Source organism: Drosophila mojavensis, unplaced genomic scaffold (assembly GCF_018153725.1).
Source record: "Drosophila mojavensis isolate 15081-1352.22 unplaced genomic scaffold, ASM1815372v1 contig_74, whole genome shotgun sequence".
Lineage (NCBI taxonomy): Eukaryota > Metazoa > Arthropoda > Insecta > Diptera > Drosophilidae > Drosophila > Drosophila mojavensis.
In genome coordinates this window covers 3,638,602-3,665,987 of record NW_025318899.1, presented here as the reverse complement: position 1 = coordinate 3,665,987, position 27,386 = coordinate 3,638,602, and the positions used below count along the sequence as shown (strand labels likewise).

At 43.3% G+C, this 27,386-nt stretch overlaps 2 protein-coding genes across 2 annotated transcripts in view; both read left to right on the top strand.

Moving 5' to 3' along the window:
* LOC26527581 (mucin-5AC) overlaps nt 1-14,330 on the top strand; it is a 29,390-nt gene extending 15,060 nt beyond the window's left edge. The window contains exons 3-6 of the mRNA XM_015161776.3: nt 10,717-13,101; nt 13,174-13,367; nt 13,432-13,849; nt 13,909-14,330. Of these exons, the coding sequence (XP_015017262.3) occupies nt 10,717-13,101; nt 13,174-13,367; nt 13,432-13,849; nt 13,909-14,219 (3,308 nt within the window). The 3' untranslated portion in view covers nt 14,220-14,330. The remainder of the gene's footprint in view (nt 1-10,716; nt 13,102-13,173; nt 13,368-13,431; nt 13,850-13,908) is intronic.
* A 2,867-nt stretch (nt 14,331-17,197) lies between these two features.
* LOC6581336 (neurotrophin 1) lies at nt 17,198-26,463 on the top strand. Its single transcript, XM_032731673.2, is given in 7 exon segments — nt 17,198-17,489; nt 21,193-21,657; nt 21,767-21,907; nt 21,909-22,720; nt 22,988-23,119; nt 23,228-23,374; nt 24,651-26,463. Coding segments are annotated over 6 exon segments (3,231 nt in total). The 5' UTR covers nt 17,198-17,489; nt 21,193-21,198; the 3' UTR covers nt 26,191-26,463.
* The last annotated feature ends 923 nt before the right edge of the window (nt 26,464-27,386 follow it).

Sequence of the window (27,386 nt, the reverse complement as noted above, 5' to 3'; positions counted from 1 at the left end):
ACTGGGCTACAGTGTATATATTTTTTTATTTTTTTTTTCAAATTAAAATTATAAATTTATGTATGTTTATTCATGAGCCAAACTGTGGGCTCTTTTTTTTGCGTTTTGATTACGATTTGAATTGTGTTACCCACTCACATTGGGGCTTACATAAACAGGTTGGTGGAGCGCCAAGAGCCAACTAAACAAAAAGTTTAGTGCATTTTGATTATTTTTTGTTGTTTCTGTTCGGTTTTTTTTTAATGTATGCGCGTTAAAATCTTTGAGTGCTAAGACCAACTTCCTAATCCCCTCGCAGCCCCGCAGCAATGAATGCGCATTTTTGAGGTTTCTTTTTTTTTTTTTTTTAATTTTATTGTGTCTGTTGGGAAGCGCCGCTTTGTTACGAAATGCAGTTCTTCAAGTCTTTTTGTAGGTGTCGCTTGGCTACTCGATGGCCAGCACAAAAAAGAAATACATCCTCAACATACATAAATATCAATATTTGGTGTTATCTTCTCGCTCTCGCGCACAGCCTCTCTATTTGCTGGCTGTTGGCTCTTGACTCTTGGCTGTGGCGGTGTGTTTGCTCATTATTGTTACCTGTTACCTGTTACCTGCTGCTCGTCCGTCATGTGCGTTCATTGCGTAATCCGACACATTTATTAGCCAGCCTCAGTCAGCCCCAGCAGCGCAGTCGAGCAGAGGAGCGCCGAATCGAACAAAAAGTCAACATAAAAAGCCACAACATGCTGCAGTCAGTCGTCCGACTAGGCGAAGCCAAGTGCAGCCTATGTGCAGCAGCAGCGGCGTCTGCTGCAACTGCAGCTCTCGCTCGTTCGCACAGCCTGGCGTATGCGCAATGTGGGCGTTCTGCCACATGCAACTCATACGACTCGTATGCTCGCATAGCTGAGGCTGTGTGTTTCTCTCCTTTTTTTTTTTTTTTTTTTTTGTTATTTTTCTGCTGCACTTAACTGGGTGTAGCTGAGCACAAACACAAACTCACACATGCATGCTTAATTATACACAGTGTGTGTGTTTGTGTTTGTGTTTGTCTGCTTATGATTCATTGTTTTCGGCCATTACTCAAAAACAAAAGAGCGAGCAAAAAATTCAGCCAAAAAAAGAGAACTGTCTGGCTAGGGATTACTAAAGATAGAAATACCCTCTTTGCAAATATAAAGTGTAAAATCTAGTGGGAGGTGAGATAGATGACTTATATAAATAAATAGAAATAGAAATAAATGTGTGGAAGACTGTTTAATATTTTATATATTATCTAATTAATATATCAACTTAATCGTATAATATTTTGTGTATAGAATTATAACAGTTATAGTAAAAATAAAAATATAAATCTATAATATAAAATATAATTCTTAATAACAAAATTATTTAAAAATAAAAAAATTCTGTTTTTTATTTTTATCTTTTTTTTTTTTGTATATATATATATATATTATTCATATTTTTTTATTTTTATTTTTTTTTTTTAGTGAAATGAAAGTTGATTTATAATATGTATTTGTTGCCTTGCTGCGGGTTAAAATAGACTTTTGAATAATAAAATGTCAAAATAGAAACAAGACGAGGTGAGGGATTACTTAATTTCTCAAGAGGAAAATTGAAAACTGAATGAGAGTAAGTGCGCTGCGTATATCCTCAGCTAGTTTATATAGTATGCTTTAACCATGTATACATATATTTATATACACAGTTTTTATTATTTTTATTCAATACCCAAAGTCACATATAATACGTAACATATTTCGTGACAAGCTGATAATACCCGCTACATGATTGCAGTTGCTGCTGCTGCTACTGTTGCTGTTGCTGCTGCACATTACGTGCTTGAAGTACTAGCTAAAATGATTTACACTCTAAGCCCTACACAGCCGCCTCATGCCCCGCCCCACCCCCACTACGTAATTGGGTAAATATTTGTTTTGAGCATCTCTTGCAGCCACTGCCGGGTTACGTATTGCTTGTTGTTGCTGTTGTTGTTGTTGATGATGTTTGCCAGCTGTCAAGAAACAAATATGCAATAATAATATTATTTTATTTGTTGTTGACTTTACAGATTGGAAATGAGTTTAGGTCTAGCTTGGCTGGAGCGAAAGTTTATGTTTGATTTGATGTTGAAACTTTCCAAGAGTTTTTCGGAAAACAACCTTTTCTTTTTGGCGATTTAGCTTTTCCCTTGCGTTTGCCTGCCTTTGCTTTTTCATTGGTTTAAAAGCGCATTTAAAATTATTATTTTTGCGGTTGTTGTCGTTGCTGCTGTTGCTGTTGTTGTTGCTGTTGTTGTTAAAGGAAAAGGAAATGAAACGCGTAATTTGTGTGCGGTTCGCAGCGGCTATTAAAAAAACTGTTTGCGATTTTTTCGTGATTTTTTGTTTTGTGTTTCGCTTGTTTTGCGCTATTTTGCTTTGGCATTCGGTTTTTTTTTCTTTGCTGTTAGTTGTTTACATAAAATGTTTATAATTTCATTTTCATTAGCTAGCGTTGCAAAATGCGGCTAATCAAACGAACAAACTAACGAGCAGTTTATTGAACTTTTGTCATCGACTTGGGTCAATTTTTCCAAATTTTTTTTTTTTTTTTCTTTATATCTTTTTTTGTTTTTCTCTTTTTTCGTTTGACTGTGATTAATTAAGCGCAGCTGACCCAAAGGCTTATGTAAGCTAGCAGCTTACATGATTTAGTTTGTCTAGGGGGGCCACAAAAGAAAGCAAATGGCTAACTAATGATGCTCAAGCTGCACGCGGGTCGCGGCCGAAAGGGCTACCCAAAAAGCAACAACAACATTTCAGTTTTTATTGCGTAAAGCTGTGCAACAAGCTGGTGATGCGAGAGTTGCTGCTGCTGCTGCTGCTGCTGCTCGAAGTTGTTGCCGCTGCTGATGTTGCTGCTGATGACGAGCATGTGACACGCCCCGCAACCATTTGCAACGCCTCAATGCACAACAACAAACGCCGGCAACAACAACTTCGACTATTGAATACTTTTCAGACCGAGCCAAGCGACTCGCACTGAATTCGTAAAGCCAAAGCCAAAGCCAAAACAAATAAACGGAAGCCTCAAACCCGGGCACAATGCCACCAAAAAAAAAAAAAAAAAAAAAAAAAAAAAAAAACTACAAAGCTCGAAAAAAATTACGAATAAAAACTTTGCAATTATCCAATGCTGCATTTGTTATTTGCTGCTCACATTTAACATATATTGTCTGTCAGACAAAAAATTAAAAGCGCATTAAAACGCAAGTAAGAACTTGTTGGTTGGAGCTGCTAGACTGCATAATACTCGTTCAATAGAAAATGAAAATGCCAAATGGTATTAGTTGAGGGAGATGGTAAATCTGCAAAATTTGTAGAAGTACGATAAAGATAGATAGACAGATAGATGGATAGATGAATGGATAGATATATGGGTAGGTACTTGAAACTTGAGTTAAGGCAGCTGCATGACAAAAGCTGAATGCCACGACACTCCTCGATAACTGTTTATCGATAACTATGTATATATTTCGATAACTGTTTATCGATAACTATGTATAGATTTCGATAACTGTTTATCGATAACCATTGATCGATATCTATGACATAGTGGAATATTGATCATATTTGCTTGAAACTTGAGTTAAGGCAGCTGCATGACAAATGCTGAATGCTGCGACACTCGATGGAAAGTGCATTAATAAAACTTGTGCAAATATTGATTATAATTTGCTCGTTCAGAAAAAAAGAATGCCCCATGAATGCCTCTGAAGCTGTGGGCCAACTCTTCTAGTAAATGTGGCAAAAACTAGAGTGAACGCAGCTGCATGACAAAAGCTGAATGCTACGAGACTCGATGTAAGGTACATCAATGTTAAAAACTGAATACTATGAAGCTTGTGGAAAAATTTATCCCCATACCTCACGAAATAGAAAACATAATCATATGATTCACAGAAATATATATGCTCTTAGCTTAGATCTTCTAGCGAATTTATGGCAGAAACTAAATGCGTTGAGACTACATGACGGAAGCTGAATGATGTGACACTCGGCGGGTGGTATATTTATTAAAATTTCAGATCGTGACTATAACATTGAAATGCATTGGGGTCTGCCACGCCTCCTTCTGTCTGTTCAACATACATTTCAAGACAACCATTATACCCTGAATTTCCATTTTCAATGGGTTCAAGGTATAAAAATAGATATAAAGATAAATGGGTAGATAGATATAGATAGATAGGCACTTCGTTGGCTAGAATCTGTTATTACTCGACTAGCTATAATTTCTCTGATATGCCATATGCTCAGCATTCATTCTTATGGTTAGAAACTAAATGCTTATGCACCAAACCTTTAAATCACTGAAGCGGTAAGTGTTAAACGTGTGGGCGATGCGACCGCGATTAAAATGTTGTCTTGCTCTAAACAAATGATTTCGAATGCTAAACAGGGCATGCATTTATTTTAAGCAATAAATTAGTTCTATGACTTTGCTATGGATATTAAACATATATCATTCAATATGCCAATCGACCAGTGTTTTTAGTAGTGATGTCTTTCTTTTCTTAAATAGATTCTCTGCTCGTGCAGCCTTGAGTAGCATGAAAGTAATTTTCATTCATATAGTTATAAATAACATATGAACTGTATTCCACATTTGAATTCAGCTCTAACTTTAAGATTTTATCAATTGACAACATACACGAGCACTAATTGCATATTCAGTCGGGTTTTGTATTGTGAAAGACTTAAAGGCTTATCAATATGCCACGCCTGTTGTATGTATGCTCATATAATCTGATGATGAAGTCATGGTCCATAAAGGATGTCTCAAACTAAATAGGAAATCGAGTACAATATAAACAAGCCTCATATGCTAGACCGAGAACGTAGACCTCTATTAACTCTGTTCTTCAAGTATATCAGCTGAACTTCAAAAAGCTAATATACTCCTCTTCACTCGGCTGATCGCGTATATAAAACGCACCCATTTGATTTAGAGGTCGGTTTTTGTGGAGCAGTTTGGTTTAATTTAAGAGTTTTTTTGTTTTATTTTTTTTTGTCAGTTGGGTCAATTTTGGGCTATAAGGGCCACGGCTTTGACTGGCAACCAGGAAACAGTTGGAAACGCCATTAGTTGGCATTTCACGACAACGTTATTTTTTGTAAGCTTTGCTCGATTTCCGCATTGACATCCGCAACGTCTTTTAGTTGCATTTTGTTTTTTTATTGTACCTTTGGCATTTCTCTAGCTTTCTCACGTCTGCCACGGCAGCTGTTGCATTTCCTGCATTCAGCTGCACCTAGTGGCAGCAACTAGGCCCAACCAGCTCCACTTTAACTCCTTCTTTAGCAAAATGTCACGCACATGAACTGCCAACTTTGGCAGTGGCGCTGCTGCAGTTGCTTCACTGTAGCGCCGACTACTCCCACTCTCCATATCTCTCCCTCTCTCTCTTTCGATCGCTCGCTGGGCCTGTTCAGTTTTCGCTGCTTTTGGCATTTTGTTGCATGTTTCGATTTCACATTAGAAATGCTTTCGATCGATCCAACCAAAACGTGTCGTGTGCATTGCGGCGGCGGCGACGGCCAGCAAAACCAGTTAATGCCATGAACATGACCAAAGCCGGAGCTGCAGCTGAAGTGATCGACGCAGACGTAGATGAAGTTGAAGAGAAAGACGAACACGAAGACGAAGACGAAGCAGCAGCTGCAGTGAATGGCGGGCGGACGGGCAAGGCAGCGATACGCTGTAGGGTGCAGCGCTTGAAGAGAAAATAGAGCTTTAGAGAAACAGTTTGACGTATACCCTGTAAATGGCAAATAAACCTTTACTTATCTAATATTAAAACTAGCCCAAAGTTAAGCATGACTACTGAGGCCTTCGGCTTTTAGATAGACTTAAAACAGTTACTTTGTGTGTGCATCATAAAAGTTTGATTCCGTAATATACATACATCTATTTTATACAAGCTTCATTCTATAGAAATATTTTTATATATGTATTTTAATTTCTTTGAAAATCTTTGTATTGTTTGCGGAAGATTGAAAAGAGTCTGGCAAACATTTTATTTTAGATTAAACAAAAAGTTCTGTATAGTAAGAGACATGCGTGGACATAAAGACTTTATGACTCGACATATGTTTATCTATTTTTCAATAGCTTATGTTATGCTAAGAGCTGCTATCATAAAAGTATATTTATAGCTATTTCGATTAATTTCAAAATTAACAATGAATCACTTTGAGAGCACAAAAGATCTAACTGCAGAAGAAGTTGATTTGAAGAGCTTAAGCCATAAAACCATGTCAACACACTGAAAATTAATATATCTGCCTCATATACCCCTCACACACTCTTTGATTGCTGGGTATAAAAGAAATTGCAATCCAAAGCAAGCAGCGAGCAAACTGCAACGAAAGCGCGCAGAGAAAGTTTCGCGTTGGCCAAGGCGGCATTTAAAAATTGTATTTATGAACGGGCTTCCAGGCAAGAAAGCAAAAGTGAAGCCGAAGATGAAGCGGGAATTGGAGCTGCGGCAGTCGCCACATGAATTAGCGCAAATGAATTAATGAAAGTTTTGCTCAATTTTTGCTTTTATTGAATTATATTTCTGCAACCTGAACACTTTAAATGTGTGCGTGTGTGTGTGTGTGGCGGAAATGATTCACAATTAGTCACATTTGTTTTGCTCTGCATCTAAAGCCACATATAAAAACAATTTTAGCTCATAAAGAGCTGGGTTAGCTTTCAGGGCCAAGGCGTGGAAGTCAGGCATTAAATGAACGCTATTCACTCCATAGGCTAAAGTCTAGCATAGACAGGCTTATATAAAAATAGATATATAGTTTAGCAATCCATGCAAAGCTAATCAAATGGAATTTTAGACATTTGCAAACAATGCTGGGAGTGAATTAGTATAGATTATTGCCATTGTGCTAAGCGAAAATTGTTAAAACTTAATTAATTCTACTGTAGAACAATGAATTTTCCGCTACAGGGAAAGCTTGAAATGTATAAAAGTTCTATAATGTATATTTGTATAAGAGAGAAATGTATTATATACCATTTTAGTTTTTTAATTGAACTAATTTCAATGTGCGAAAGCTGAAATTGTCAGATGAAAATATTATATTATATATATATATTTTAAATATATTTTTTCAATATTTATTTCAACTTGTCAAATCGTTTGCTTGTATTAGGCTGTGACTAAATACTCGACTGTCAAAGCTTAATTTCAGAGTTCTTGAGCTTAATTATTTATAAAATATTTAAAAAAATTTTCCATTGCCTTGTCTCTTTATCTTCGAAGTCTAAGATATCTAACATATGAAATTTATTTATGGATTTATATTTGTGCTTGGTTCAGTTGACTTTTGATGCTTATGTAAAGTTGCCAAATTGTGGGCCAAATGCGAGCCACTCTTCAATTTGTTTTGCCATGTGCAACGTTGCGTATGATTGATATGTGTGTCATATGAATTTATACATATACATACATATAGATAAACATATGTATGCATTATACTTCTTGCATGCCATTTCATAATATTTAATATGACACCATTAAATAGCGACAAAATTTTAGGCAAACACAGCAATTGTCTCTGCTAATGCACAAGTGTGTGTGTGTATGTGTGTGTGTGTTGTTATTGTGTTTGCAATTTTAGCAGTCAGTTTGTCAGTTCGTCAGGTTGTCAATTAGCCAACTGGTAGAACAAACGGCAGCCCACTCGTGTTTGTAATTTATTTCTAATTAAGAGCTCTAAAGAAAAGACATGCGATTCATTCAAGCGACAAGCAATTGTACCTATATATATATATAAGTTTATATATTATTTATATGATATCTATATATATGTATATAGTCATATAATGAGCACTCAGTCTCGCATTCAATTGCTGGTTTCGCGTAATTCGCAATTAAAACTTGACTTTTATTCTGCCATCAGGCAATGGCTTGAGGCAGCCAAAGGCCGATTCGTGGGAGCCTTGTGGCATTGTCCATGAGCAGATGTAGAACCCGGTCTTAACTGAATGCTCGCCCATTGTGCCAAATTGCCAGCAATTAAATTTCACATCAACAACCCAAAAAATTCGTTTTTTTTTGGCTGCCCGCAAGTCTAAGTAAATATTGGCATTAGTCATGGGATTTAATATACCGCTCTCTATATGTTGTTGTTGTTATTTGTTGTTGTTTTTTGGCATTATGTAAGCACTTGACTTGGCTAAGCTGCTTAGAATTTATCTGTGCTTATTTTTGGCCAAAAACGAATTCTGTTTGAGTTTTGGCTTTTGCGCTTTGTTGACCATTTTGCTGGTCGGTTCGCTTGCTCGTTTTGGTTCGCTGCTTCGTGCAGCCGCTGCCCAAAAACAAAATCGTGTCTTTTGGCCAAATTCAAATTAAAATTCCACAGCGCATGCCAAGCAGCAGAGGCAGAGACTGCGCAGCAGAGACAATGCTAGCAGCAGCAGCAGCAGCAGCAGCGACAGCGACAGCAACAGCAACAGCAACAGCAACAGCAACAGCAACAACAGCATAGCTAATGCCAAAGAAGTTGCGCGGCCAAGTGGATTGACGATTGTCTGACTGCACCACGACAAATACCGACAAATACACCACCGAGCAACAGCACCACTACCAGCAAAGCAATCACTACTAAGACAAATACATCAAATTGAGCACAGTCGACGACTTTTGATTACTCTCCATTAAGTACGAACACAGTCGACTCTAGTCTACATGAGTCTTACTCAAAGTCAACTTTATATACGCTCTTTAAGTACTCTATTTGTAACTCTGGGAAGAAGCTCTATCTCGACTAAGTCTCTTTGATTTTACAAATGATGGGTATATACATATGTCTACTCTATTTCTACATTCCCTATAGTCAATCTCTACTGCATTTATATTTATTGCTACCCTACTTGTCTCTACTTAATACATTAGAATTTTTTTATGGAAAATTTATTCTTTTTAAATTTTCTTATCTGTATATAATATTTAATATATGTTATGTATATAATTTAGAAAAACTCAACTAATTTACTTTCTGATTTTTGTTAGAGTTGGACTCTTTCTTCTCTCTCACTCTCACTCACACGATCTCACTCTTTATCTTTCTCTTTCTTTATCTGTCTCTTCTTCTTTATAACTGTCTCTCTCTTCCTCTCGCCCTATCTCTCTCTCCCACTCTCTTACCGTCTCGCTCCATCTAAATTTCTTTTTCTCTCGCTCTCTCTCTCTCTCTTCCTCTTTATTTATGTTGCCTAGTCTATTTTACTTACTTACTCTTCATTCTCTCCTTAAGTACTATGTCTTTACCCTCTTCATATCTCTGATTGCTGTACCTTACCGTACCGGACCCATTTTAGTTATCTTCCTCCCTTTTAATAAGTTTTTATTTCTTTATTTATCTGTCTCTGTGTTTTACTGACGTGATTTACTCGCCTAGATATCCCTGAACATCCCGACCTATCTGCAAGCTCTACCGATTCTCTTTAAGCATACTCTTTGAGGTAGGGTATTTTTCTTTAATTCATTAAATAGGCACAGCAGCAACGCCCGCGTCTCGCAACACAGAGCAAAAATGGCAGTTTTTTTTGTATTTGTTGCTTTTATTGTTGCTGTTGTTGTTGTTGTTGGTTCTGTTGAAGGCAGCGACGCGACGTGACGAGACGCCCAAATGGGCCGCACCATGCTCCAAAGCAATACTGTGAAATGGGCAGCCATGGTGGCGCACTCAATGGAGCAGCCAGCTCGAGGCTCGAGTCCCCCCATAAAACGTTAACCGAAAATACAAGACTTGGCCAAAAGGCGACGGGGACTGCGACGGCGCCGGCACCGCGGCTTAACTTTTGTCGCTGGTTCTAGTCGCTGCGCCGCGCTTGAGATGCCAGGCCTAACCTTGGCCTAAACTGCAAGCCAATGAACTAAATGCTTGTGAAAAACAGCAACAACAACGGCAACAGCAACAGCAACAACAATTTGTTTGTTAACATTGTTGGCTGCGCTGTGAGCTTGCGAGTCGTTTTGGCAGTTTTAATGGCAACGCGAAAATTAAACAATTGCGCAAACCTCCGCCTGATAATCGCCCCAATGATTCATGTACCAAGCAGCAGCAGCAGCAGCAGCAGCATCAGCAGCAGCAGCCGCCTCAGCATTTGTCCAAATGTGTGCAATGCATACAATGGACAGCTGTTTCGCCCGAGGGGCAATCCAACAATTTGTGGCTAGCTAATTACTCAAACACTGGCTCACCAGCTGCCCCACCGGGGGCCAAACATGTCAAGAGAAACGCATTGTGAACCAGTTGAAATTTAGTCGAAATTTTGTTAATGCCCAAGCTAGGCCAGTTAAAGTTTATAGATTTCCAATTGATCAACAAGCCGATGCTCTGCTAGAGACATGAATTAGGTTTACAGCCCAGGTTTGTTCTACGAGCCTCTAGTCCAGCTCTAGTTGGCCGGCTTCACTTATATAATCCGATTAGTTTTCGTTGTGTCTAGGGTATTTAGCAGCGCGCCGCTTAGCTCCATTGTTGTTGGCCAGTTGTCAAGTTGGCAATCGATTCGAAACGAGTCTTCTGTTGACTTGGCGCTGTTTATTTTTCCCAAACGCGATTTGCTTTTCCAATACGTGTCACGATTCTGGCATCAAGTATACGCCGCTCTTTAGCATACTCGCTGTGCCGCTTTGCTAACCACTCGACTCTTGTACATTTGCAGATGTGGTTGCCGAGAAGCCAACCACTTACCGGCCCACTGGCAGCAATCGCCCTTCGATTGCCACACAGAGCTCGGCGCAGGAGCGAGAACGCAAGCTGCTGAACGTCTTGGCTGCCCGTCGCACCGCCCTGAATCGGGGCAATTTTCGCAATCGCATCGGGACGACCGGACGCAGTGCCACCTCGCCATCGGCTGCCGTGGAGAGCACCTCGAAGGCGCCCAGCGATCCGCGCTCCGTCTGCATACGCAACTGCACCAAGAACTTCACCCGCCGCACCACCGCCAGCTGCATGCGGCAATGCGCCAACTTCACGCGCATGGCCATGGCCGGCAGCGGCAACGGCAACGGCAACGGCAACGGCAACGGCAACAACGGCTCGGTGGTGCTGCGTGCGCCCAACAAGGCGGCGCTGGCTGCTGGCGAAAGGGACACCAATGAGATCCTCTTCAGCGATGAGTCGTCGCATGGCCTCTTTGTGGTGGCCAAGGAGCAGAACGATACGCTCAACCACATAGCGGACGGTGCGGTGAAGCAGCGTGGGCGTGGCAAACCGGTGCCCACGCTGGAGCAGCCGCAGCTGGAGGAGGACGATGAGGATGAGGAGGATGGAGAGCTGCAGCCGTATCTTTACTTTGGCTCCAAGCTGCCGCCCATCAAGCCGGGCGCTCTGACCATCACCCCAGCTGTGGGTGATGACGAGCATCCACGCGTGCTGGAGATCTCTGTGAGTCCGAGCAGCAGCAGCACCACCACCACGAGCACCACCACACCGGAACCAACCACAGAGTCCACAGTGAAACCCACCGTCTCTACGCGGCGCCCTCTCACAGCTGTGGAGCGTAGTCGCAGCCGCTATAAATATCACATGCGGGAGCGTGGTATTGCACCAACGGCTGCACCACCAGCCATTAGCAGAACACGCTATGTGGGCTCTGGGCGACCCACAGCTGGCCTGGCTGAGAGCTCAGTGGAGCAGAAGTCGGCTGAGGTGGAGCCCGTGGCGGTGCGTCGCGTGGTTGCCAAGCCACAGTCAGCCTCCACACCACTCATCATCACAGTGCTGAGCGCTGAGGAGGAGACAACGGTGGGGCAGGTGGTGCCTGAAGTGCAGCCAGAGGCAAGCACCACGAGCACAAGCAGCACTAGCACCACCAGCAGCACAACGAGTACGACGAGCACGACAAGCACCAGCACCAGCACCACTACCACCACAACCACAACCGAGCCACCGAGTACAACTAGAAGGCCAAGCACCACAACAACGACGAGCAGCACCACAACTACTAGCACCACAACGACAAGCACTGCACCTCCCACAACGAGAAGCACCACAACGAGCACCACGACAACCGCCAGCAGTCCAGTGACAACCACCACGGCTGCCACCACAACCACACTGTCGGCCAAGCACATGACCATCATCGAGGAGGACAAGGAGCGACTGCGCGCCCTGGGTCCCTCGCTCACGCAGGAGATCAACATCGAGGATCAGAATAATTTGATCATCTTCTGCAACAGCACCGCCAACTGCGAGGCGACGCCGCGCACCACTCAGTACGCACCCACCACCGACTCCAGCTCGAACTCGAAGATATTGCGCACCACAGTGCTGACATCTGTGCGCTCCACTGTCAATCCGCGCACCACCCCAAGTCCGGACAGTCCGGCGAAAGCGCAGGCTGGCAATGTTTTCATTGGAGTGGTGGAGTCCTCTTCCTCTTCTTCTTCCTCTTCCTCAGTGGCTGCCTCGGACATTAGCTCGACGGCCATTGCAGAGGAGCGCGATGTGAGCTTGGAGATGAGGCGCATGAATCTGGTCACACTGGTGCTGGTGGCGGTGGGCGTGGTGCCACTGGTGGCCATTGTCATGTACATGGTGCGCAACTATGTGGTGCGACGGCGCTCCAAGGTGGATGACGTCTTCGATGTGTGCATCACAGATCAGCAGCCCATAAGTCCGGTTAAGAAGGTGGACTCCAAATATCAGCTGGAGCTGGACGAAGATGAGGTCGATCATCAGCAGCATCAACAGCAACAGCAGCAACAGTTGCAGCAGCAGCAGCAGCAGCAGCAACAGTTGCAGCAACAGCGCGATGCGAATCACAATCGCTACGAGGACAAATCGTCCTTGGGCAGCGAGTACCAGGAGTTCGACCGCAGCAACATCCGCTTGAAGAGTCTGCTGGGCGAGGGCAACTTTGGCCAGGTGTGGAAGGCGGAGGCCGATGATCTGAGTGGACATTTCGGAGCCACACGAATCGTGGCCGTCAAGACGATACGCGCCTGCAGCGCCCAGGTGAGCCTCAAGGACGAGGCCAACATCATGCGCAAGCTGGGCTCCCACCAGAACGTGGTCACACTGCTGGGCGCCTGCGTGGAGAGCGGTAAGTGTTGGCATTGCAGATGATGTATTCAATCTGAAACTGAATCCTCTTTTATTCGTATTCCCCTCGCAGAGCCCCACATGCTGATCATGGAGTATGCGATGCGCGGACGTCTGCTCTCGCTGCTGCGTGCCGCGCGCAGTGCCACGAATATTCTGCCCGCCTCGGTGCCGGGAGGACGCAGCCTGGCGCCGCTCTCGCCGCGCACTCTGGCGGGCTTCGCTTTGGATATTGCCTGCGGCATGGAGTACATAGCCGGGCATAGGGTAAGCTTGGCTCCCAACTCTTCGAGAGAATCCATCACTGACCCCTGCCTCATCTCATTCCCAGATTGTCCATCGCGATCTGGCGGCGCGCAACGTCCTGCTCGATCACAATGGCATGTGCAAGATTTGTGATTTTGGCATGTCCATTGATCTGGACGCGGAGCGCATGCGCAAGGAGCAGGAGAAGAATGCGGCGAACGACATCCTGCGCAGCAATGCGCACAAATTCAAATTCGACTTTGGCAGTCGCTACATACTGCAGCACTGGCAGCAGACCTTTGGCCAGCATGGCCAGCACGGCGGCGGCTGCTCCAAGGACCAGACGTCGTCCGAGAAGAAGCATCATGGCCATGACACGATTGGCAAGCGGCATGCACTGCCCATACGCTGGATGGCGCCGGAGAGTTTACAGTTTCACATGTTCACCACCGAGACGGACATCTGGGCCTTTGGCATTGTCCTCTGGGAGATTGCCACACTGGGTAGGAAGCGATACTATTTAGCAAGAGTATATACTAATCTCCTTCTGCTGTTCCTTCAGGCTCGACGCCCTACTCTCATCTGACGGGCCGTGAGGTCATCCGCCGTGTGCCGCAGGGTCTGCGCCCGGAGCTGCCAAAGGAGAGCCGGCACGAGTTCTACAATCTGATGTCCCGCTGCTGGCACAAGGAGCCGCACATGCGGCCCTCGTTCGCACAGTCGCGCCTGGAAATCACCCGCTCGCTGCACAAGTGGGTGGAGGACGATTCCGCCGCCTCCGACTATATGGATGTGAGCGGCTTCAGTGAGGATCTCGAGCATGGCGTTGTCTACTTCAACCATCGCATCTCAGAGTTCGAGTGCGAGATATGACGTTGACTGAACCACCCCAACCACCAAACCTCCATCAGCATCCACCTGCACACCACGTCGCCATTGCCCACCAACTAATATATGTACATCAGGCTCATTCACACACACACACATACATGCCACACCTCTACGTAACTGTCCTCCATTTCGAAATCAGCGTGCTTGTCGAGCAGTATTATTTGTATTCTCTACTTTTCCCTCTTTATCGATTGAGATCTATCTCTCCCTCTCTCTCTTTCTTCCTCTCGATCGTTTGTATATATATTCTAAATATTTGATATGCACAGTTTATTTTATGATTTAGGATCTATGTTTAATTAAATGGCGCTACTTGTGCTTAGTTGATATTAGTCACTTAGTTCTTCTAGTCTATATCTAAACAACAAATTCATTTTCCCCCAAGTTGAGCCGCATTACGTAATCGTAGCCTTAGTCGAGTTAACTGCACCACACAATGTAGCACACCAGATCTTAGTTTGCAACAAATGATTCGTATGTAATGTAGGAGTTGATATTATTGTTATCGACATATATATATATATATACGAAAATATATATATGAATGTATGTATAGAAATATATAATTGTACAAATAAATTAATTAAACACAAAATATAATTAATATTTACACCAATTGAAGAGTCTTTTAATATGAAACATTGATTTTTTGTTTATTGACAGACTGAGTAGGTAATCTAATTGATTGATTGAATGACAGGTTGTTTTTCTATGCATTGATTTATGGTATGAATGATCTCTTGTCTTTCGAACTGACTGATTGACTAATTGATTGATGGCCTGAATGACTGTTGTCTTTCCAACTGATTGCTAAATTGACTGAATAGGGAGTTATATAAATATTGATTAACTGATGTCGTTCTTGTAAAATTGGTGGACCCACTGGCTTAATGATCAGTTGTGTGTTAAATTGAATGATTGATTGAATGTAGGATCATATTCCATTGACTGACGAATGTAAAACCATATCTCACTCTTTATAGCTCATATATGTAGCTTTTAACTGAAAATATCAAAATAGATAAAATTTTTAAATTATGATTTTTAAATGCCAATCAAAACCCATGAGTCTTACGAGTAGAAAACTATATCGTGAATGTGGCTAAAATAAATATTAATATTTAAGTTCTTCGAATCTTAAGATATAATATCACCATTTAGATGGATATATTATTTTGAAACCGACGAACTCATATAAATATATGCATGTGTCATTAAATCTTCATTTAAATTATCATTAGGTCAGTTCCGATCTGTACAAAATCTTAAAAATACTTCAACATGTATTTAAAGTTTTTATTTAAGAGCTTTTGTTGCTATAAAAACTGAAAGCTGTGAAAGGTAAACTTTATCTCAGCTTTTTTTGGCAAGCTGGCAGCACAGCTTTCTAGCCAATAGAGCTGCCACCTATTTGGATTAAAGTGCATGAGCTAATTGCAGACAGCTGGCAACACGTTCCAGTTGGAACTGGTTCTTGTGAACTTGGTCCGTTAAGCAGCTGAACTAAAGTAAATAACTATGTAAAAACAAGTTTAAATATATATTTTTTTTATTTAAATAAGCTCAAGTCAATGTAGAAGAAGATTAAGTAAACATCTAAAAATTTAAGCCATCAATCGTTGATCAGTCACCTTGAAGCCTGATTAAACCGGAAGATGTTTCACGCATCAGAGCCAAGCTTATTCTCAGCTAGACTTTATGCATAATTAGCCAAACGCTATGCATTTAGGCAGCATATTAATGAGCTGTTCGATTCGAATTATAAAAGCTCAGCTGCATAAGCAGAGCACCTGGCCATTTTCCTCATTGCCACACAATTGAGGAACTGAGGAGGAGCAGCAGCAAATGAAGTCGCTGCTGGAACATCAATCAAGGGATAACAGCTATGACTGCTGGCAATTTGGTCGTTAAAAGTAGTAGCTAGACAACAACTATATTACAATGCTTGACGGTAATTCGCAAATTAGCCATGCTCTTTGCATTTTATGGCACAGCGGAAAAGTTTTCTTTTTTTTTTTCGTTTTTCATTTTAGAGGTATATGAAAAAAGTTTATCAAGTGTGTTTTTTGCTGCTGATTGATGACGCTGCAATAAAATAAAACGCCAGCGATGCGGTAATACGATTTAATGCTCATAAATACTACAATGTGCGTAAACTCGAAACGCATTGCGTGAAAAGAGAAATAAAATGCAGCCGCTGTGCTAAGAAAGTGTGAAGCAAATCCTCAAGTGGCAACAAAAGCATCTATTATTTATGATTTTCACGCTGCCCCCGCCACGATAGAGATAGAGCCATAACAATAAAGTGCAGAAAAGTGGCTCTAATAGTGTAATAGCCGCTGGCTGAGCCACTGCAGTTCAATTGGAGTTGAGCGAGAGGCGCTAACTGTGCAGTTAAAGTCACGGCCGAGGGCTGTTTGGCAACAACAACAAAAAAAAAAAAAAACAAAGTTTGTCTGGCCTGTCTGTCTTATTAAATTGATTTGCGCTGACCCCCCGTTGAAAAAAAAAAAAAAAAAAAAAAAAAAAAAAAAAAAAACTGTCGAGATTCGTGCAGCGTCAACAGCAGCTAGTTATTTAGTTATGCATATTTGTCAAGCTTCCGTTAGGGCTGTATGCTTCCTGACCCACTGGAGCTATTAAAAAAAAGAAAAAATAACAAAAATAGAAAAAATAGAAAAAAATCGAATGACTTAAGACACGAACTTTATAAATGAGGCGTAAATGTTAGAGCTTCCGCATTACGTGCGAGCTATTTAGCAAATTGAAATTGTGAATTTTAATGCCAAGCTAACGGTTCAGCGAACTGCAAAAGAAAAGCAATTAGACAATTGGCAATTTAATGTAAACACGTCGCAGCAGAACCAACGGCGCAGCCAGCCGAGGCAGCGACCGAGGCAGCGCTAGCAGCAGAGACAGCAGCAGCAGCTGCCGCTGCGGCAGCTCTGCAAACAGTCGCCGGCGAGTGTTGAAAGCGTTAAGACGTGTGTAAGCGGCAGCAGTGAACAGTTACTTAGAGACTTGAAGAGAAAAAAGCGTACACACACACTCACACACACAGACACAGTCTGTTTGCTCTACTACTCTCCTGCTCTCGATCTGGGCGGAGAAGCGCTGCGGCCGCAGCTTTAGGCGCGTGTGAAATCTGTGAAAATTTGCCTACAAGAAGTGAAGAAGTAAAGAAGGAAAAAAGTGAAAATTGGTGAAGAAGACGTTTTAGCTGCAATTCTCAGCAATTAAACGAGGCCGAAGGTGATTGTCTTAGCTTAAAAGTAAACACAAGTCGTACATAGAAATATATATCTTCTATATGTTTGCCAAGAAACAAACAGAAACAAAAGTGAAAAGTTGTAATAGAAGATTTTATTTTGTTGACTGCGGAAATAAACGAGCCGAACGAACTGATTTCTTGGCCAAAATGAATTAATCATAAAACAACAGCCACAAATCGAAAATGGAATCTTTTTATGTTTATTTCTTTAGCCAAATATGTGAAATGGAAACAACTTTCTAAAAGAAACAAAAACAACAACAACAATAACGAGGCACCTCAACAAAAATTTGAATTCTTTTTTTTTTTTCGTTTAATTTTGTTTTTTATATTCTTTACGCCCGAGGAAATTGTGTCAGCTGGTTAAGCTGTGCGTGAGCTGCGTGTTGTTGTTGCTGCTGTTTGCTTAATGGCGTCAAGTTCGTTGCCTAAGTCTTTCGTTTAGGGCCGGCAAATTGAATGTGTCAGCACGCGCCATCAATAATGTTCAGCTTTTGGCTCTTCGATAGCCAATGCGCCACACAACTTTGAACTCTCTGTCTAGCTCGTTATGCGAGTTCTGAGCTTACTAGGTTAGTCGGTTAGTTGTTGTTGTTGTGCTTGTTGTTGCTGTTGTTGTTGCAGCTTGGTTTCTGCTTATTGGATTCTCGACGCGCGACTTTCTTGCTGCTTGTGGCTGTTTCTCTTATTGCAGCGCTGCTTTATCGCTGCTTTTTTGCTGCTTGATGTGTTTTTCGACTGGCCCAGTTTGTGTCTGTTGCACGGCGCAACGCACGCGAATCGTAAGCTAATTAAGATAACCAAAGAATTAGCAGTGAAATTATTTTGCAGTAGCTGCAGCATCAGCATCTTTCATTCGAGCATCGCTGGCAATTTGTGTGTCTATGTACTTTTACTCAGCCGAGACCCGTGGGAAGCGCATTGCAGCTCGCCTTATTGGCTTAATTTGATTTATGGCATCATTGCAATACGCCAACATGACAACGCTTTCCCAGAGCCCAGCGCATGCCAGCACCGCATATGCAAAAGGCTGCACAAAAAAGCTAAAAACCAGAAGCGATTCCCTCTCTCTCTCTCTCTTTCACGCTTCAGGCCATTGAGCTTGGCCAATGGCATTCTGTGCGCAGGTGTGCAAAATAAATTGAAGATGTGGCTAAAACGGCAACGGCAACGTCCTCACGACCTGCGCAAAGCATAAAGCCAAAAACAAACGATGTGCACAAATCGCAGCTCGTTGGCAGCTGGGGGCGGCCATAGCTCACACTGAAGATGCTGCTGACGACTCTTTGTATATAATACACCTTTATGTATATATATGTGTGATTGTGTATTATTTACTGGCCTTGTGACTTGTTTTGGTTGAGTGTGCGGCGCCTGTTAAAATGTCGCTGGCTGCCTTTTCTAAACTGTCAACCAGTCGATAGATAAAGCCAAGCCAGCCCAAGCCAAGTTTTCACTTTTCAATGGCGCAAAGGTCAGCGCATCTGCAGCAGCATCAGCAACTGCGGGATGCTGCCGTTAACGATGCCCCAAGGAGCTGCTGGCAGTCAGCCAAGCAGCCATGCCTTCAGACTGGGTGTTGTTAGCATTCGAATTTGTCAGCTCCCATTGGCATTCACAGACGAGCACTTTCGAATGCAATTGTTGGCATTCCGTGGGCGCAAGCATTTCCATTGTGTGACAGCAAAAACAAAAAACAAAAAAAAAAAAACAAAATTATTTATAGAAATATATGTATGTAAATGAATGTGGGCAAGTTCAAGCTGAGGGCAGAAGCATGACTCGCTGCTCAATGGGGAGTTCATTTTGTGAAATGCAGCAGCTTTGGTCTGATTGATAATGATTGAGAAGCAGTTAAAGATACTAAATGAATTTGAGCTTAGCAAATTTATATACGAAGGAAATCTACAAAATACTTAACCTAATAAAATTTTGTTTTATATTATAATAAATTAATTTACTAAACTCTTTCTATTTTCTTTTTTTGAGTTGCTCAAATTCGAAAATGTTTGGAACCTTCCAGATTTGCATTGTGAAGCTTAGATTGATTTATGTATGTATTATACATACATATTTATATATATTTATATTTATTTATACATAATTAACTGTTTGATACACATTCCGATGACTATCGGAGATTGATTGAAAATTGCTTTTCTATATATATTTGTATTGTGATACTTGATATATATCATGTATATTATATAAATATATTACTCAATTAAATTATATATTTTGAGCATATTAAACAATATCTAAATGTATTTGAAAACTAGATATATAGCAATATTTTTTTTTATATGTATTTATTCAGAATGTTCATTAAAAGGAACTATCTAAAAAAAAAAAAAAAAAAAAAAACAAAAAAAAAACCAAAAACTCTGCAATTGTCGATCATTCAGGACTCAGTCTAGCGAAAGAATTTAAAATACAAAAATGTTAGTAAAATAATTGGTTAAATATTAATAAGAAGAGAACTAGTTTTCAAAATAGAGCTGCCCTTAGTCGAGTTACAATCATTCAAGAATATTTGAATCAGACTTCTGACTAATTTGAACTTTTACTGAAGGAAAGTGTCTATAGACTTCAGAAATCTCCAGTAATAATAGCAAATAGTACCCACTGACTTCATAAAAGTGTATCCCAGAGATTTATGTCAGCAAGCGTGCAAATTGAAAACTATTTTGGATGCATGCCAATCAGTGTGAGCTGAAAGAGCTACCACATGCGAGTTACACTCTGTTAAGCCCAGACTTCCGCATTAATGAGGCTTCAAGCTGTTGCTTTTTCCATTATATGCGATCAGAAGCAAAAGGAAAGCCCATTACTGTTATGCTCTTGGCATATTAAATTATTACATCTGCCGAGTGCCGCAATGCTGTTGTATAGTGTAATAGGTAGGTTATCTATCAACCACAAGGTCTTTGCCCATTTCACTGCATAGATCATAGCGCGCAGAGGTTGCCTGATTTATGGCTGCAAACCTGACAGCAGCCACACAACAGCAACAGCGACCACAACAGTAGCAACAACAACAACAACAACAACAACACTGACAACGACACTTATGAGTTGTTTGATGCTTCACGCCTTGTTGAGCAGGCAAAGAAGATGATGTGGATGTTGGCCACAATGTGGCGATGGCTATGACTGCTCTATGACTGTGATTTAGCGTTAGCTATGAATATGGCTTTGGCTATGTGGCTATATGGCTTTGGCTATGGCTAGGCCAATGGCGATTACCTAAAAGCAGCAGCGGTGGCTGCTGTAATAGCCGCTGTCATGACTTGATTATGCTTACCGCTGACACCGTGTGTGGTGGTGCGGTGGTGTGGTGGTGCGGTGGCTGCAAGTGCTGCTGTTTACGGCTTTATTACAATTGTTAATGGCTTTTACTTTCAGCTGGAAAGGCGTAGAAAATAAATTTAAATCCGTGGCAACGAAAGCAAAAGTTCGTTGCCTAAGTCTTTCGTTTAGAATGCGCCGTTGAAAGCGTGCAACGCATAATAACAAATTATTTTCGTTGTTTTCTGTTTTGTGTGGCTTTTATTTGAATTTTGTTTCTGTTTTTGTTGCTGTGTGTTTTGAGTGCTTTTATTTGTGGATTTTAATTTCGTCTTAATAACTGCAATCTGAACGCCCATTTTCTCATCAACTTTCGTTTGTTTTGTTGTTTCGCAGCGGAAAATGAAAGCGGGCCGCGCATTCGGCTGCCTCTTCTGGGCGTTGCTCTATTGTGTGCTATACCTGGATCTGGTCAACGCCAGCGAGGAGGAGCTGCTGGATTTCGATTTTGCCGATGCCAAGGAATTGGATGCCGCCGCAGCCAGCAACGATGACTGGCAGCTGGCCGACGAGCAGCTGGCGGCGCAACAGGCCGAAAAGAAGCTGGAGGACAACATGCTGGACTTTAGCGTGGACCTGGATGAACCGGAGCCGGAGAAACAGCTGCCGCAATTCGATTGGCGTGAACGAGTGCTGCGCACGGCATTGTCCAAGGCTCTGACGGATCGCGCGCTGCGCCAGAAGTTCGCTGAAGTGATGCCCATACTGCGTGTCCTATCCTCGCAGCAGCGTTTGGCGCTCTCGGCTCTGATCTCGGCTCAGATGAATGCCAAACAGGGTCACGAGCTGCGGCTTGAGCAGGTGAGCCACGCCCACACTTATCTATAATTACAGTGAAATCTCTGCCGAAGAGATTCTGCTGTAGCCACCTACAGCTGCCCTTTGTCTAATTCTTCCCTTTGGCTTGCAGGTTCGCATGATGTTTGGCGACGATAAGAAGCTGCTGCTGCCCATTGTCTACGATCTGGCGAATCTGGTGAAGAGCTCGGCGCGCAAGTATATACAGCTCAGCGACGACTTGGCAGCAATTGCGCTGCGACAGACGCCGCTGCAGAAGGCGCAAAGATCTGCTGACTGTGGAGGAGTCGGAGCAGGATGACAGCGTGGGCACCATTGATGTGAGCGGGCAGCCGGCGGCGGATCAGGAGCAGGCGGCCAGCTCACTGGAGGACTTTTTCGAGGAGATGCAATCGGTGGTGCTCGATCCGCAGATGATCAATGAGGCGCTCACTGCCCCACAGCCGCTGCCAGCGCCCAAGGCGAACGCCACTCGCGGCAGGCGGGTGCGCCGCGCAGCCAACGAATTTGTGCACAAGCTGACGCGCTCTGTGCCCGTCTCGGTGAGCGAGCAGCAGCTGCTGGGCGGTGCAGCGGGCCGGACTATCAAGCTGAACACCACCGCCTTTCAGCTGCCCAGCGGTGCAGGCACAACCACAGCAGCTGCAACTGCAGCCACTGCCGCAGCCACAGCCACAGCCTCCACATTGCCGCCCACGCCCACGCAGTCGTATGAGGAAATCGAAGATCTCGCCTTTGCCGGCCTCAACGGCACCCAGCTGCCGATCTCTGCGGACGAGCGGCTCTATGAGGTCAGCAATGGCAACAGCAGCAGCAGCAGCAGCAGCGCCGAGGAGCCGCTGCCCAGTCCCGAGGAGCTGATTGCGGGCCCACGCTATCGCAGCCACAAGCGACCGCCGGCCAGCCACAAGATGCCGCCCATCAAGCGGAAGCGCGTGCAGAACTCCCCCTACAGTCGCAGCCGGCCGAAGACGTCGGCCAGCGCCCACAGCCCCGTCGTGGTGGGGCACAAGAAGTGCGAGCGGTTCACCAACAACATGTGCATACGTACCGACGACTATCCGCTGTAAGATCCGCTTAGTTAGTTGGTTGGTTTGCTCTCGGTTCCCGCCCTAGTCTAGTTGTCGTAAGATGTTTAGCTTAAAAATAAAAAGTAATTTATTTCTGGTACACCTCCTCCAAATGCTTTTGCACACTTATATAGTATAGTGGTTTCGGTGGTCGGTTGTCGGTTGTCGGTGGTTCCCCTCATCCCTCTCCTCCTCTCATACTTAACCTCAGCCAAACACTCTCTTCTTCACACACAACACTCTTCACTTTCACCTCCACGCAGCGAACAGATCATGGGCAGCATCAGGCGGCACAAGAATGCGATGAGCGCTCTGCTGGCCGAGTTCTACGATAAGCCCAACAACAATCTCGAGTTCGGTGACGAGTTCGACGATTATATTGTCAATAAAAAGCGGTGAGTGGAGCAGAAGATCGACAGATCGACAGATCGAATGATCTTTAGAAATCGTTTGTCTTAAAAATAACTTTTGATTGCCTTTCTCTTGCATGTGAAACCACCTAGGCGTGAGGACGAGGGCACCGCCGGCAGCATGTGCCAGAGCATCGTCCGCTACGCCCGGCCCCAGAAGGCCAAGGCAGCGTCGGGCGAGTGGAAGTTCATCGTCAACACGGGACAGCACACGCAGACGCTGCGCCTGGAGAAGTGCAGGTGAGCCACATCTCTAGTGGAGTGGAGCTCTGTCGCAATTAAAAGCCTCATTTGCTATTCATATAAGAGTCGTGGAACTCAATAATTATCACCATCGAAGTCACAGTTACATCAACAAGTTTCTATTTTTGGTCCAGTTAATGGGGAGGCTATTAAGCAGCGTCATCTTCATTCGCAATTAAACTTGAGTTGGTCTCGTTTCACAAATAACAGCTAAGATAATTGCTCAAAATAATAATAATGTACAGTCAAATTTAGAAAAATGTGCGTTGAGCAACTGGCGAAATTCTCACGATTTTTATACACTTAAAGGTTGCTTAAGATGAGGAAGACAATGATAGGGTATACATATATGTATATATGGAAAGAGATTCAGATAGACAAGGAGTGAAAGCTTTATTTATGGAAAATGAGAGAGAGAGAGAGAGAGAGTAATAAGTGAAAGAGACTAGAACAATCACTGAAAGAGAAAGAGCAAACGAGAGAGAAGGACAGAGAGAGAGATAGTGAGGGTAAGAGAGAAACAGCAAACGGAAGGGAGGGAGAGATAGAGAGATAGCGAGAGAGAGAGATAGAGAGGAAGGAAAAGTAAGAGAGACAGATAGACTTAGAGAAAACACATAGTTAATTATTGAATACTGCTGAGAAAGAGACGAAAAACAGAAGACTTTATAGAAGCACAGAGTAAGAGACAAAACCGCACAGAGAGGAAGATCGAAAGACAAAGAGATTTATCTCGTAAGTGTAATAAAAGTAGAGAAAATAGAGAATAGAGATCTATAGGGAGAGTGAAGACCATGACAAAATATGCTAGAAAGACGGATAGAGAGAAAAATACAGAGAATAGGAGCGATATAAGAGTAAATAGACATACAGACTATATATAGATTATTCAAGAGAAGTGAATTATTTCATTAACTAAACAGTCCAAGAGAGATCGTATACAGAGAAAATGAGAGTGAAATACAGATAGCAAATGTGGCATAAACCATATAATTAGGATAGAGATATGATATTGTAAGCAGCAGCCAAAGAAACGAGATGAACGTCTACAGAAAGATGAACGTCTCAAATACCAGCTAAAGATAAGTTAATGCAGACGGTATGCCAATCTGCTGTCAACTGTGAGCAAGAAAGCAAGACTCTATTTATCGCTGATTATTCATAAGTTAGCCTCTTTGCAGTGGCAATAGCTCAGGCTCTGGCTCAAGCCTGCATCATTCACAGTTGAGCCGCAAATAAGTGTTCTAATTAATTGGCTTTCTCTGCTTGGCAGCAATCCTGGCGAAAGCTGCTCGTATCTGGCGCAGACGTATCGCTCGCACTGCTCGCAGGTGTACAACTACCATCGGCTGCTGAGCTGGGACAAGGTGCGCGGGCTGCATGTGGACATCTTCAAGGTGCCCACCTGCTGCTCGTGCCAGGTGGACGGCTATCGGCAGCAGTTTCCGCCGCTGTCCTCCATCCAGGCCAAGGAGTACTCGCCCGGCGGCTACAAGCTGGACAATGGCAACAGCAACGGCTACAGCACCATCAACGAGGAGGACCTGGACTACAACGATGAGAGCGACGAGGACGACTTGGGTCTGAGCTATGCGCCGAACAATGAGCTCAGCTATCTGGGCAGCAAGAAGGTGCGCGCCAAGCTGCCAGCGCCATCTAGCGTTGGCCCCTATCTGAGTCCGCCGGACGACGAGGATCCCTTTGCCACTGGCGGCTACAAGGGCCACAAGAGCAGCAGTTCCATTGGCAGCTCGAGCTCGAAAAAGTATTATAGCCAGCTGAGCCGCCGGCGGCCGCAGCATACGGAGGCGCGCGTCGACATCGACATGGATCTATCGCCCAGCGAGACGCAGGCCGATCAAGAGGTAAACGTATTGGCTGGGGAGCAGCCGCACGTGCCCATCAAGCGCAAGCGTATTTATACAACCACTACTACCACCCACGCAGCCACAACTGGGGGACATCAAGGAGCATCAACTCGAGTACGGATACCCGTACACCTATCCAGCAAACCATCGAGCACAGCCGCCACCAGCAGTCTACCAGCCCGAACTGGAACCGCAGCTGCGGCCGGAATCGGAGTCGGAGCCGGAGCCGGTGTCGGTGTCGGTACTGCCACCCATGCCCACCAAGCGACTGCTGCATCCGGCTCAATTGCATCATCTAACCCTGCCCTCGGCCAGGGCCAGAGCCAGGGACAGGGATCGGGACAGCGCTTCCAAAAGTCGCGACCACGTTTCTATGCACCACAGCCTACGACGACCTCTGTCGCAGTTGCTCCCAGCAACGCGATCCCAGTCAGCCCAGAGGCGTCACTACCAACCACCTACGTTCAGCAGAGGAAGCATCAGCAGCAGCAGCAGCAATCGACGGCATTTCCACAGCCGCCGCTTGTGAACTCCATATTCGACAACAACAGCAGCAGCAACAACAACAACAACAACAATAACAATGGCACTCGCCGCATCAATTATAGCTATCATCCCATCATCGACTTCTTCGAGAAGAACAGGCGCACAGATGGGGCAGCTGTGGGCTCGCTCGATGATCAGGAGCCCGACTACGCTGTGGAGGAGTCGCGGCTGGTGGAGCAACGTTATCCATCTAGAGTAAAGGCAATTGCGGCCACGCTGCCGACTGCTGTTAATCTGGGCGTGGGCATGGGCGTGGCCTATCAACATGTGGTGCCCACATCGCACGAGCGTAGAATGGGCTTTGGTGCCGGTGGTGCGGTTGGCGGTGCTGTTGGTGGTGCTGGACGCTATGGCTATGCCAACGACAATGCCTGGCAGCCGCTGGTTGTGGATCATTAAACTTAAGACGCATGCAACTCCCCTAGCTTAAACCTCTATACTCCCATGGCTAACATAGATAGCTTGTTGTATTAATCGCATCGAATCGAGACTCATCTGGCTTAGCTTGTAGTTGTGCCTCCTATACTTGCCTAGTTACTGCAACTGAATGACGTAATTGCCTAATCTTACCTAACTCTATGTCTAACAGCATCCATCCAATTATTTAATTAATTATTCAATAATTATTTATTTATTTATTTCGTAGCAAGTAGCGATGTTTTCGAAAACAAACAGCTGAGTTTTAGCAATAAAATAATTTATTAAAATAAAAACAAAAATCAAATTCAATTATTAAACTATTAATTTATTTTTACAAATATTTTACAGACGCTGCATAGTATTATTTTCAGCAAGAGCAATCTTTTAATAACAAATGCTTTATTTAGCTTTATATTAATTTAATTATTAATACTTAAATAAAATATTTTAAAGATTTTTCAAAGTTGGTATTCAACAACAACAAAATCATTCAAGCTGCAAACGCTCCACTTTGTTTCATTTCCAACGTTTCATTTGACGCTCACAGCATAGCAGTCAGCTTTTGAGAGTTATCAATGAAGCGCGCTATTTAAATGGCAAGCGAAATGAGAGCTTTAAATGCAAATGTTTTCATTGAAAACAAAGGTAAATAACTAAATTAACAATATGTAAATTAATTAAGCTTACTTTCACTCTAGCAACACCATTCTAAATATGCAAATGTATATTTCTTTATTTGTATATATGTATGTGTAAAGCTTTATGAAGTTCAAGTTTAGGCTCAGTGGACAGTTTTTTGCCTACTAATGAGTGTTTAGACGTGAAAGAAAAAACACACTTGAAAATTTGATTTCAAACTAGTTTTGCACTGAAATGTGCCAAACTCGAGAGGTGTTTGCATATGCAAAGTGGGTTTCTAAATCAAGACGTGGCCACAAATAAACTCTAGAAGATGTGGTGGAGATAGTTGTTGTTGGGGGAAGCAGGGGCAGCATGGCATGGGGCAACGTCTTTGACCGGTTATAACACTGACTGCCGCAGCACTTGTAGCGACTTGCAACGTCACTGCAGTTGCAGTTTGTTGCCGTTGCCCGTTGCCCGTTGCCAGTTTCGCTTTCATTGCAGTCGCACGATGTAAACGCTGCTGCAATGGCTCGTCATGGCTGTAGGAGAAA